The 13,112-nt window shown below is 43.5% G+C and overlaps 1 protein-coding gene across 6 annotated transcripts in view; it reads right to left on the bottom strand.

The window, feature by feature from the left end:
• Window positions 1-13,112, bottom strand: part of ARHGEF1 (Rho guanine nucleotide exchange factor 1) — a 3,019,431-nt gene that overhangs the window by 298,749 nt on the left and 2,707,570 nt on the right. For all 6 annotated transcript variants that reach the window (XM_044080805.1, XM_044080809.1, XM_044080807.1 and 3 more), the window contains one exon: window positions 9,224-9,285. In XM_044080805.1, coding sequence (XP_043936740.1) covers window positions 9,224-9,285 — 62 coding nt within the window. The remainder of the gene's footprint in view (window positions 1-9,223; window positions 9,286-13,112) is intronic.

Here is a 13,112-nt window from a genome sequence, read left to right as displayed (position 1 = left end):
CATGGTATAAGTAGCAGAAACGAATGCAGTGGCCTATCCATTTTGAAATAGTCTGCTTTGAGATGGCCTTTCCATGTGATCCTGCAGCATATGCCACTAGTAATTGCTCTGTCTTTCTGAAAACTTTGGTTCTGTCCAAGTAGAATCTAAGCTGTCTGTGTACGTCGAAAGAATGCAGAATTCTTTCCTCCTTGTTCTGTGGATTTGGATAAAAAAATTGGCAGATGAATGGTTTGGTTAAGAGCCACACTGGACACTACTTTAGGCATAAATGTTGGGTTTGTCCTCAGGGAGACCCTGTCCGGATAAAAAAAATGATAAAATGTTCCACAGCCATGAGTGCCTGTAGCTCTGAAACTCGTCTTGCAGACGTTATTGCTAGGAGCAGAGCTGTTTTCCAAGATAAAAACTTTATATCAGCAGTAGCAGAAGGCTCAAAAGGAGGCAGGGTGAGTCTTTCCAAGACATAGTTGAGGTCCCATGCAGGCACTGGTGATCTCCTTGGAGGCCTTAAATTTTTGGCTCCTCTGAGGTACTGTTTTAATAAGAGATGAAAAAAGATTGGTGGCTCTGCATTGTAATGAGCCAAAATGGCAGAGGCATGAATTTTAATAGATGAGAAAGATAGGCCTTTATCCAGCATCTCAGTTAAGTGATGTAAAATCTGAGGAATATTTGGCACAGCTGTATCTGTTCCTTCTGCCTGGTTCCAAGCACAGAATCTCTTCCATTTTCCAGCATATGATTTTCTAGTACTAGGCCTTCTGGCTTCCAAAATGACTTCCATCACAGCTTTGCTGAGAGGTGTGTTTTGTATAACTACATTATCTGCCATGCTGCCAGGTTTAAAGTCCTGAGTTGGCTGTGCAGGATCTGACTGTTTTGCAGGGACAGTAGATGCAGTACTTGAGGTAAGGTCCAAGCTGGGCATTGAGACAAGCTCCTTAATATTGGGTACCAGTGCTGGTGGGGCCAGTCTGGTGCAATCAGTATCATCTTTGGCTTCTCCTGTCTGACCTTTAGGAGTACCTTGGGGAGGAGAGGCAGAGGGGGGAAAGGCATATACTGATAGGTTTTTCCAGTTGAAGGATAGGGTGTCCACATTCCATGCTTGTCTGTGATAAATCCTTGTGGAGAATCTTTTTAGTTGGTAGTTGTGAGGGGAGGCAAATAGATCTATGTCCGGGCATCCCCATTTCCTTGTTATCATGCTGAAGACTTGTGGATCCAGCTGCCACTCGTGGGGATCCATGAGGTTTCTGCTTAGTTCATCTGCCAGAGTATTTTTCCTTCCTGGCAGGAATTGTGCCTGCAGATGTACTTGGTAAGTCAATGCTGTGTCACACAAAGTCATGGTTAGTCTGCAAAGGGGGTAAGAATGTGTGCCCCCCCTGCTTGTTTATATACCACATGACCGTGGTGTTGTCTGTCTTTATCAGTAGTCGTCTTGGATGAAGTAGGTCCTTGAAGGCTGTTAGGGCATTTTGAACTGCTAGCATCTCTTTTTGACTGATATGTAGATGCATTTGGTTTGAGGTCCATGTGCCCTGAATGCATCTTCCTGCCCCTTTGAGGTCTGTCTGACACAGGAAAGACCAATTCTTTGTTGGCCAGTGTCTGCTAAACCTAGGTGGCTGTACTTGTAAAAAATCTTTGACCGTTTGCATAAATTTAGCTTTGTCCTCCATTTTCTTTAACACCTCTTCTGCCTTAACACCAAACAAAGTATCACGCTGTAAAGGTGCATCTAATAATTTAACTTTAACATGATCAGGCAGATTTTGTCCCTTTAAATAAGCATGCCTCCTAATTACAGAACCTGTAACTGCGGCCCTGCAGGAGGCCTCTAAAGAATCAAAACCACATTGCAAAGTATGCTTTCCAACTTGTTCAGCTGCGTGCAATAAATCCTGCATTTCCTTGTTTTCTGCACATTCAGAATTTAACATCATTTTCTGTTTAAGCAATGCCATGACATGTTGCTGATATTTGAGCATATGAAACTGACAGTTTAAGGCCCTTATAGCCAAGGTAGCAGATGTGTAAACCTTTTTTCCCCATCTACCCAGTGCCCTAGAATCTCTGTCAAAAGGGGTAGGGTTTTTTGCAGCGGAAGCCTTAACTCCCTTGGGACCCTGAGAAATAGTTTCTGGGACTGCAGCAGGGTTTTTAAAAAGGAATTTATAAGAGTCAGGAACCCTCGTGAGTTTGTTTCTTTGCTTTGAAAGGTGCTTTAGTCTTTGTCTTTGAAGCCGAAGTTAGTTTGATGTAAAGATGTTTAGGTCTGAATACACCCTCAGAAGCCGGTGCCTGCTTAGCGGCTCCGGACCCATCTGAAGGGATAATATCCGAGGCTCCAATACCTTCAGTTTCCAGCGGCATGGCCGACTCCACGTGGGAGTCGGTAGCGGCCTGCGACTCTAAAGCAGCGGGCGTCAGGGGCTGCGAAAGCGCCTCTCTGAGGACTGGCAAACTGGCCACTGGCTTAGGAGAAGCTTTGTCGTCAGTTTTGGGCCTCGGTTGTCTATCTCTTTCCATTTCCTTGTGTTTTTTTTTGGACTCCGGTAGTCGGATGGCTATCCGACGACATTTCTAGATAATTAAACTGGCATCCAAAATAGTTTAAAGCAAAATCATACAGACGCTTCATAGTGCGTTGGTTAAATCTAGCACAAAAGCGACAACCAGAAACGTTGTGATCAGGGCCTAGGCAAAGAATACAATAAGAATGAAAATCCTTATGAGGTATTTGCCTCCCACAAGAAATACAATTATTAACTTTTTCTGACATCGGTCTGGAGCAAAAAAAAGTTTCCTCAATGGGGTACTTAGCTTTATTGAAGACTTTGGATCTGAAACTCTAACACGAAAATCTTAGGAGACGGCTGACCGGCACTTGCGAACTGCTTCGGGCTCCGCGCGGCAAGAAAGACTGAAGAAAATGGTGTTGGCTGCTTCTTTTATACCCCCGAAGACCTGACGTCAGGAAAGGGGCGACAGCAGCCGACGCAGGATCCAAGACTTTGGAATTCAGGTCGGCTGAAGGCTAACTGCCAGCAGGATTACGCAAATGTAATGACTGCAACAATGAAACACGAAGAACATCCACGGGTCTTGGTTCTTGCCGAGGTAAGTGTACAACAGAATGTCAGTGGGGGGTTGTGAACTCTTATTAGTCACATATGGGAAAGTCCTGCAGGCTTCTGACTAACCTTCTTAATGGTGTGCTTCCACCATGCAGATATATGCTTGTGGTGCAAACCATGGAAAAGGCAACATACAAGACCCTTACTTCCTGAGGGAATGGTAGTCTCAAGTACCACAAAAATTCATGACCAGATGACTCAAGAGATTGCTGTCTGTTATCCAGCAGGGTGACAACAGGCTCCAGCTGACCATTCAGAGGCAAGGCAGTACAAGAACCTTGGAAATCACCCCCATTCACACAAGGAGCAGAAGGTGTGCCTCTGACAATCACTTGATCTTCAGCCCGGGTTGAGAATTAGTTCAGGAAAAAAACTCACTAACGGGGGTTAACTCACCTCCTACAGGTTCTGGCATTCTGCTTGGAAACCTGACTTAAATCAAAAAGGTTCAAGCCTGCAGTTGCTCACTGAGTATATGTTCCTTTGCTGATGATTTCACTTACATCTGGGAGGAGGACCTGCCTGCTGATCTTTGCACAAACAGTTGTTTACCACCACTGTCCTCCATGGATATGAAGTAGGTCAGTACCTTTTCTCCATCACTGAGCAGTATTGAATGTCTGACACTGTGACAGTTGTTAATATCATATGCTTCCCAAGCCAATACATGCAATGACTGTGTGGGTCCTAATTTGATGGTTACAGACATACTTACTGTTCTGTTTTGGGCCGGTGAAGGCATCACTTTACCAGTGACCACAAGAATTCAGAAAAGAATTACATGAGCAGGAAAAAAAATTACACCTCTGAAGATGTGCACTTTATGTAACCAGCATATCATATCATGGTGTCTTACTGGCAGAGGTGTGTACGTTCTTGTAAGAGGAATTTAACTGAAAAAAAAATGCCAAATTCCAAAAGGTGGAAAAGCACTCAAAGATGCAACAGGGAAGGTCTTCAGTACTAGCTGTACTTAGTATCACTGATTATGGTGTACTGTAATACTCCCTGAGATTGTACCTCTCAACTGTCCAGATTTCCGCATAATGCTCAAATATTTGCATCATATTTTTGGTCTGTTCTTCATAAAATTTCTGGTTTTCTGGATTTTTGTGTCAAATCAGGGAGGACTGAATTCACTAAATAATGACAGACATTTAAGTTTCAGGCTTCACATACTTCAGAAAATAGTTAAATACTGTAGAAAACAACTATACCTTTCTTCTAGCAGCTGGCCAACTAATGTAATTTGATGTTATGTAACAGACTACTGACATGTCCATCTGGATAGAAATCACTCCTAGAGGTAGGATTTCTGGAATGTTTGCAACCCTAGGAGGACTGCCCTCCTCTCTAGAACACTGATGTGAAGACTAGCCTCAGAAAGGGACATGTGCCTTGGACTGTCTTTCCAATGTAATGCTCCCCACCACCCTAGCTGGGAAGTATCTGTGGTCACTGTAGTTTTGGGGGGGATACAAATGGAATGCCTTGGGAGACTGAAACCACCACCTTATATGAATCCAGAAAATCATGGATTGGTACCTAATGGACCACTGTACTGTAACTGCCCATTGTATAGCTCTCATGTAATATGTGGCTTCATGAACAAGGGTGATGGATGCTGCCATCGATCCCAGAAACTGGAGAATCAATTTGGCTGGTGGCATCCAACAGGACAGAACCTTCAGTGCCTGATTTCCCAGGTGGACAACCTTTTCTCCAGAAGTCTTGCTATCTGAGTTGTGGTTTCTAGACAGGCACTAATGAATTCCAATGTCCATACTGAAAGAAACTGAGGCTTTTCTAGATTTACTACAATACCCTACTAGGAGCAAAGATGGTGCAGATAGTCCCTAGTCTGAATAAGAAGATACCTGGTAGCAGCAGTAATGAGGCAGTCATCTAGGTAAGGGAACACATGGAACCCTTGTAGTCCGAGAAGAGCTGCAGCCAGTAGCATACATTTGGGAGAACACCCGGGGGGGGGGGGGGCTGTGGTGAGACCAAGGGGCAGGGCTCTGAATTGAAAGTGACTGGCTCTCAACCAGAAGAGAAAAAACTCTCCGGAATGCTCCATCATAACATAGTATGTACACATCCTAAAGGTCTATCAAGCACATCCAGTTATTCCTTATCAACATAGGTAGAATGGACTGCACCATGACCATCCGGAACTTTGTGTGTTTGCTACATAGATTGAGATGTCTGACATCAAAAACTGGCACCAAAAAGAATGTTGAGTAAGTTACAGATCCTTGCTGGTCTTGTGGGACATCCTGGATGACTCGCTTGTCTAGCAGCTGTCTTATCTCTAAAGCAGATGCTTTTTCTTTGAAAGGGTGGAACATTGGGAAGTTTCTTTGTTGAGGGGTAAAGAAAAGAGATACACTAGCCTCTGGTTATAATCTTCCACACCCATAAATCTTAGGTGATGGATATCCAGGCTTCTGGGTGCATAGATACGTGCCCCCAAATACCTCCAGAGCATGACAGTTGAGCAACTGTTTAGGAGTGCTGATGAAACATCTCAGAGAAAGGACATGAAACTTTGGTTTTATGGACCTCCTTTGCCAAGGGGATAAAGTCCACTTTAAGAGTTCCTCTCTCTGTCACAGGAAAGAGGTCTATTGCTGGAAGTATATGGAGAGAACCCCCTTGAGATTTATGAGACCACAGTTCCTTGCATCCCTTCTGGCTCCTGGAAAAGGGCCTCTGGGGTGTAGAAAACTGTACCTATATGGCAGAAAGGGTCTCCCCATCTTGCTCAATTCACTCCTAGAGTGTGTGTCTTTGACTTATAGTCTGAAAAGAGTGGAATCATCAAAAGGGGCATTTACAAAGGATGCCTTGAAAGGTTCCGCAAAGTTACACAAGCGCATCCAAGCATGTCTTCCCTGCAGTAATGCCTGTAACATGCAGCTCTAAAGTATCCTCAGTCACACTGGAGATGAAATGCATTGAAGCACTGGAAAAAACTCTAGGGTGGCCAGTTACATATCCACAGTTTTCTTGTCCTCCATAGACACGGACCCAAAAAGAGATTTGGAGAGCTTGTTGATCACATCTCTCTGAATTCTTGTCACATGCGCCAAATAATTCAACACCCTCAGACTGAAGTTAGCCAATACATAAACTCACTTCCCAAACCTGTCCAAAGCCCTTGGACTCTCTGCTAAGGAGATGAACAGAGGAGCACTTTTCAGCTATCTCCTTTTTGGTGCCTTGGAATCCACTGCTAGGTCTTTACTCCAGTGTAGGCGATCTTTTGGTACAACAATAACTTTATATGGTTCAGCCACATCTGCCTCCTTCCATGCCTGCTGAGAGAGTAAGTCTACCATCTTATCTACTGGAGGCACCACCCAAGTAATAGCTGAGCCAGATATGAAGGGCACAAGAAACACTGATTTCTCTTGAGAGAGCTTTGGAAGATCAACCACCTTTCTGTCTCAAATGTTCGAGGATTTCCCTGAATGAGACATCATCAAGAGGTGATCTGGGGGACTCTCCTTCACTGAAATCAGTGTCTTTGGTAAAAGACTCCTGTGGGGAGTCACTATCTATGTCTCCTCTTGAATGCATGTTTCTGAGATACCTCAGAGGTGGGATGCTCCAAAGACTCCAGGACTGAGAAGACCCAAATGCAGACTATCACAAGGCTCAATGGAACTGGCTATTCCAATAGGATAGGAAGAGCAGGAACAGGACCCAGGATTTTTCAATGGGGGATGGGCAGAGTCAAGATCGCACAGGAGATCCACTCTTCAGAAAAGGAGAGTGCTCTATCCTCTGGGTCAAAAGTATGTGCCAAGGGAGAGCCCAAAACCCACTGCATTAGGAGCTGAGGTACCTAAACCAGGTGGGTATCTGTATCTGACTTGGCTCTGCTCCTATGGCAACATCAGAGTTGAGCTATCAAGTGCTGAAGCTCACAGAGGAAGGGAAGGCTCTGACAATTTTGGAGTTGATCCCCCTAACTCCAAGATTTGGTGCCAATGCTTCGGCACAGAGAATCCTTTGCATCACAGATGTCACCAGAGTGGAAGATGACCAAGTCTTCAGATCTGACAAGGACAACCCATGGGTGACAGTCGAATCCAAGGTTCTCAAAACTGGAAGACAGATCAAGGTAGGAGTGACCTCATGAAGGGATGAAGGACCAAAGCTCATGAGTCCAAAAGAGTTCAGAGCAGAGAGAAGCCCCAACTGAATTTGAGTCCTGAGGAACTTTCTCTTCATTGTATCCACATCTGCTTCTGTCAGGCTTCTGGCAGACCAGGCTGATGTGACACAGTAAGAGGTCAAAGAAGGTCTGGAAGACCTCTGTACTGATCTCTCCAGTAAGAAGTGGGAATGCAGCCTAGGGAAAAATGGCCCCAGAGAGAATCTTGGCTCTGGTAAAGTTGCAGACTAAGGCAGTATGGCTGTCAAGATCCAATAGGGAAGTCAGATCTGAAGGTTTTGAAAGTTTTGCAATCGGAGCAAAGGAAGACAGAAAAGACGAAAAGGCAAGGGTTCTGGAGGAATAATACAACGAATCATAATAATAATAATAAAATATCTCATGCCAAAAAATTCAAAGAACTTAGCTGAGGAGAGCCTGAGCAAAACTGACCACGTCTATTCTCTACAAATTGGAAAACAAGATCTGATGTAATGTTGGGGACAGGAGGGGATTATAGGTAAGGGGAGGAACCTGAGCTGTGGATTCTAAAGTCTTTAGAGGCTGAGGTCTGATTCGAAGACCCATCCACTGAGGAACAGCCAGAAGAGACATCATCACATCCTGTATGTTAACTACCACCAATTAAGTTAAGATATATTCTCACTCTTGGTGCAATCCTGCTTCACACAGTACTAATGTACAACACCCCCCATTCCACATTTATTAATGTTTCTCTTCATGGCAGGCTGGATGTAGATGACTACAGAAAAGCACTTGGATAGTACATTCTACATTTACTTCTGAGCACTTTAAAAGATCAATGTACAATAAAAGCATCCTTAAATTAAGGGAAAAAGAGCTGCAAGATACCAGAACATAACGAGCCTGACCAAAAGAAATTGATCAGACACTTGAAATTGTTTACTTTAATAACTGTTCAGCTATTAAAGCCTCTTAAATAAATTAAGAGGCTGACAGTTCATCTGTCAACAATGCCACGTCCTCACTGCCTGTCGATTAACCCGGGTACACCCAAACCTGGATAAACTTCATTGGGGGGCTATTACAATACAAATTAACTACATCAACCCTGTAGAGATAGAAAGCTTTACATATGTACTTAAAACTAACATTTATTTGTTTATTTATATTTGTTTACTGGGGCAGTGCACTGATCAATATTGACCAATTAGGCTCAGCCCAGTTGAAACCAAAACATTTCACAAACAAAAAATAAAGTAATGCAACAGAGTAGTTCAGACTAATTACACAGAAAAAGAACTATGTATACACATTCTAGTGAACATGCACAGTGCAATATACATCAAGCACAGTGTAACCATACAATATATACATTAGTTTTTAAAGTGGGCCAATCTTCAGTAAATCGTAACAGAGGAGAAGAGACTCGGAAAGGAGATAGGTTAGGTGACGTCCTGTGCTAAAGCAGGAGCATTAGGCTTAGATGAAGTGCTTTTGAGCTGCAATCTAAATTTGGAATAGGCACTGACTTCCTTAATGTCGATGGGGAGAGCTTGCCAAAGATTACATGCCTGAGAGAAGAATGCATGTGCAGTGCTGATGTGTTTGGTTCGAGGGGTAATGAGAGTTGGTGTGGCTTGTGAACAGTGGCTCAGGTTGTAATGAGTTTTTTTCTTGAAGTTTTGCTGCAAGGGGAATAAATGTGTGGTGTTGGAGTAATTTGTAGAGCTGGGATTCTAAAAACAGGTTACATCTTTGTTTTATGGGTAGCCATTTGGCTTTTTCTAGGGTGCTACAGATGCTGTTAGATAGTATCATACTTCAGAATGAAATATAACCACAAATATATCAACAATTCTCTATAAATACACATTTAGTGAATACCCAGACTGTGACACTGAGAAATGTGAAGGGAATAGTAAGTTACCATTTGGAACTGCTGTATACTGCATCCTGCTCCCACTGCTCAAGGGGTTGGAGAATTTGCCACTGGAAAACAGAAAGACAGTTTTAGTGAAAAACAGAACACTACTATCTGAAGGGGGGTTCTACACATCTGTCAATGTCTTATACTGCTAAAATGGGACTTCAACTTCAGGGAGCAATTTTACTGCTACTGCACCTCAAAATGATTATGAAACAAATCATGATGCTCTGACAAGTCAAGGAGAAACAAATTGTAATTAAGTTAAATGTACACTGATATTAAGACAATGATATGAAATGTGTGAAAATCATGCATAGTTAATCATCTTTCACAGTTACACAACATCCTGATCCTAATAACATTCACATGTACCAACAATGACAACCAGAAAAACAGTATTGTGTATTAATAAGAGTTCTCATTGCAGGAACAATGTTTTTCAAATCTGACCGTCACAATCTATATACAAAACTCTTAAGTTTTGTCAGAAAGTACAGTTGTGTACACCCACCATAAATGTAGATGTTCGAGTGTCTTCACTGTTGCAGTCATAACTGTAGGGTGCTCCTGCCGGCAGGCAGCCCGAGGTCGGCCAGAATCCCAAAGTCTGGGTCCGGCGTCGGCTGTTCAATATAGTACCCTGACGTCAGTACGCTCTGGTACATAGCCCTCAGCCAACGCCATCTTCTCCAGCCTTTCTTGCCCTAGATGTCAGAAGTCCCCAATAAATCAAAAATGAATCCAACAAGGAAACACAAATACACCACAAAAGAGAAAAAGAGGGGATAGGAGGGAGGGAAACACCGACTGCAACAGTGAAGACACTCGAACATCTACATTTATGGTAGGTGTACACAACTGTACTATGTTCTTCGTGTTTCACTGTTGCAGTCATAACTGTAGGGTGGAATCCCAAAGCAGTGAAAAAAGGGAGGAGGCTTAGACAGAAGAAAGGGCAGCAAGAAGACCCTGCAAAACAGCAGAGGCAAAGCCTGCCCTGGTCTTAGAATACAAAGGGAGATTGTAGTGCTTGGAAAAAGTATGCACAAACTCCAAGTGGCAGCTTCCAAGATATCCTTGGTAGGAACTCCTCTGAGAAAAGCTGTAGAAGTGGCAGCTGCTCTAGTAGAATGACTTCTCACAGTACCTGGAAACTGTTTTCCATAATGAGTGCAACAAAATCTTATTCCATAAGCAATCCATTTGGAAATACTTTGTTTGGAAATAGCCTTTCCAAGAGAACTGGAGGCAAAAGAAACAAACAATTGGTTAGATTTTCTGAACTCTTTAGTCTTGTCCAAGTAAAATCTTAACTGTCTGTGCACGTCCAAGGAATGCAAAATCCTTTCCCCTTTATTTTGAGGATTAGGAAAGAAAGTAGGAAGGTGAATTGTCTGATATAAAGCCACTTTCGAAATCACCTTAGGCATGAAAGTAGGATTGGTCTTCAAGGATACTCTGTCCTGGTGGAAAATAAGGTATGGTTCCACAGCCATGAGAGCTTGCAACTCTGAGACCCTTCTGGCAGAAGTCAATGCTAACAAAAGAACTGTCTTCCAAGATAAAAACTTAATATCTGAAGATGCAGCAGGCTCAAAAGGAGGCAAAGTAAGTTTTTCTAAAACATAATTAAGATCCCAAGCAGGAACAGGAGGGGTCCTGGGAGGCCTCAAATTCTTAGCCCCTCTCAAGAATTGTCTCACCAAAGGATGAGAAAAAACAGGAGGATCAGTATTGAAATGAGCAGAAACAGCAGAAGCATGAATCTTAATGGAAGAAAAGGAAATTCCATTAGACAAAAGATCCGAAAGGTAAAGCAAAATAGAAGAGAGATCAGGCACCAGTGGGTCCAAGCCTCGGTCCTGCAGCCAAATACAAAATCTCTTCCATTTAGAGGCATAGGATTTCCTAGTGCTAGGCCGTCTAGCTTCCAGAAGAACATCCAAAACTTGTTTGGGAAGACTAGAAGAAATCAAATTCCTTTGAAGAGCCAAGCTGCCAGGCAAAGGGTCTTGAGATGGGAATGTAGCACCTGACCCTGATGCTGGGACAGAAGAGAAGGGTTCAGAGGGAGAATCCAAGGAGGTTCCAAGAACAGGTGCTTTAAAGTTGGATACCAAAACTGTCGAGGCCAATTTGGAGCAATCAAGATGAGGAACTTGGGCTTGCCCTGTTTTATCTTTAGTAATACCCGAGGAAGTAGAGGAGGGAAGGCATATGCCGAAAGGTTTCTCCAGCTGAAGGACAGGGCATCCGCTTTCCAAGCTGTTTTGTGGAAGGATCTGGTGCAAAAGCGAGGCAGCTGATGATTGAGATGGGATACAAACAGATCTATCTCGGGACATCCCCAAACTGCAGTAATCGTGTTGAATAAGTTGGTGTCTAGCATCCATTCGTGAGGATCTAAAATGTTTCTGCTCAGGCTGTCTGCTAAGAGATTCTGTTCTCCTGGGATGAATTGAGCCTGGAGATATAGATTCAGATTTAGAGCTGTGTCCCATAAAGCCATAGCTAGTCTGCAAAGGAGGTACGAATGAGAACCCCCTTGCTTGTTTATGTACCACATGACTGTGGTGTTGTCTGTGCGAATCAGAAGAGGCCCTGAATGCAAAAGGTTCTTGAAGGCTAGAAGAGCATTTTGGACTGCCAACATTTCCTTCAGATTGATGTGCCAGTGAAGATGGTCCTTTGTCCAGGTTCCCTGCTGGCAATTGTCTAGAAAATGTGCTCCCCAAGCATAACCCGAGGCGTCCGTGGTTATGATTTGAGAAGGTTGAGGAAGACGAAAAGGCTTTCCTATGTTTAAAGCACACACCCTGGACCACCAAAGGAACTCCTTCTGGAAGCAGGGGATCAGAGGAATCAGAGTGTCCAGATCGTGGTAATGCTGTGACCATACACTTTTCAGATACCATTGAAGCTTTCTCATATGAAGCCTTGCATTTGGGATCAACAGAATGCAGGAAGCCATGTAGCCCAGTGCCTGCAGGAATTTCCTTGCAGTGAGCTGAGATAGAGTTGCCAAAGTCTTGAAAATTGAAGCCAGCTGTATTTGTTTTTCTGGAGTGAGGAAGGCCCTTTGTAAGGTTGTATTTAAGAGGGCTCCCAAAAATACCATTTGTTGAGAAGGGATCAAATGTGACTTTTGTGTTCACTGAGAATCCCAGTAGGAGGAGAAGACGTTGAACAAAATCCAGATGTTGAAGTAAAAGATCCTTGCTGTCTGCCTGAATAAGGCAGTCGTCCAAATAGGGGTAAATCTGAATCCCCTGAAGTCTGCAATAAGCCACTACTGGTGCCAGGCACTTGGTAAAGACTCTGGGCGCAGTAGATAAACCAAAGGGCAGTACAGAGAATTGAAAGTGTCTCGAACCTGCCTTGAATCTGAGGAATTTCCTGCGTTCCTGCCTGATGGGAATGTGTAAATAGGCTTCCTTTAGGTCCAATGTCACCATCCAGGCGTCCTGAAAGAGCATTGGAATCAGCTGCTGCAGAGTAAGCATCTTGAATTTTGGAATTTCCAAAAAGGTGTTTAACACAGAAAGGTCCACAATTGGTCTCCATGAGCTTTGTTTTCTTGGAACCAGAAACAGTCTTGAATAAAAACCTTTTCCCATCTCTGAGAGTGGAACAGGCTCTATGGCTCTCAAGGCCAGAAGAGCATCCACTTGATTTAAGGCCTCTGACCATTGATGTTTTGGCAGATCTGGCCAACCGATAGCCCTTGGCAGAGTATGAAAGTGGAATTTGTAGCCTTTTAAAATCACGTCCAAACCCATTTGTCCTGGGTAATACGAGTCCAATTTCTGTAAAAAAGAGAAAGTTTTCCTCCGAGAGGGGCATCCAGGTAAAGAGGTCCTGTAGCCCAACTGAGAGAGTCATTGAGTTT

This window comes from Protopterus annectens, chromosome 8.part0 (genome assembly GCF_019279795.1).
Source record: "Protopterus annectens isolate FY-2018-M chromosome 8.part0, PAN1.0, whole genome shotgun sequence".
NCBI classification, from domain to species: domain Eukaryota; kingdom Metazoa; phylum Chordata; order Ceratodontiformes; family Protopteridae; genus Protopterus; species Protopterus annectens.
This window is presented reverse-complemented; position numbering and strand designations above follow the sequence as displayed.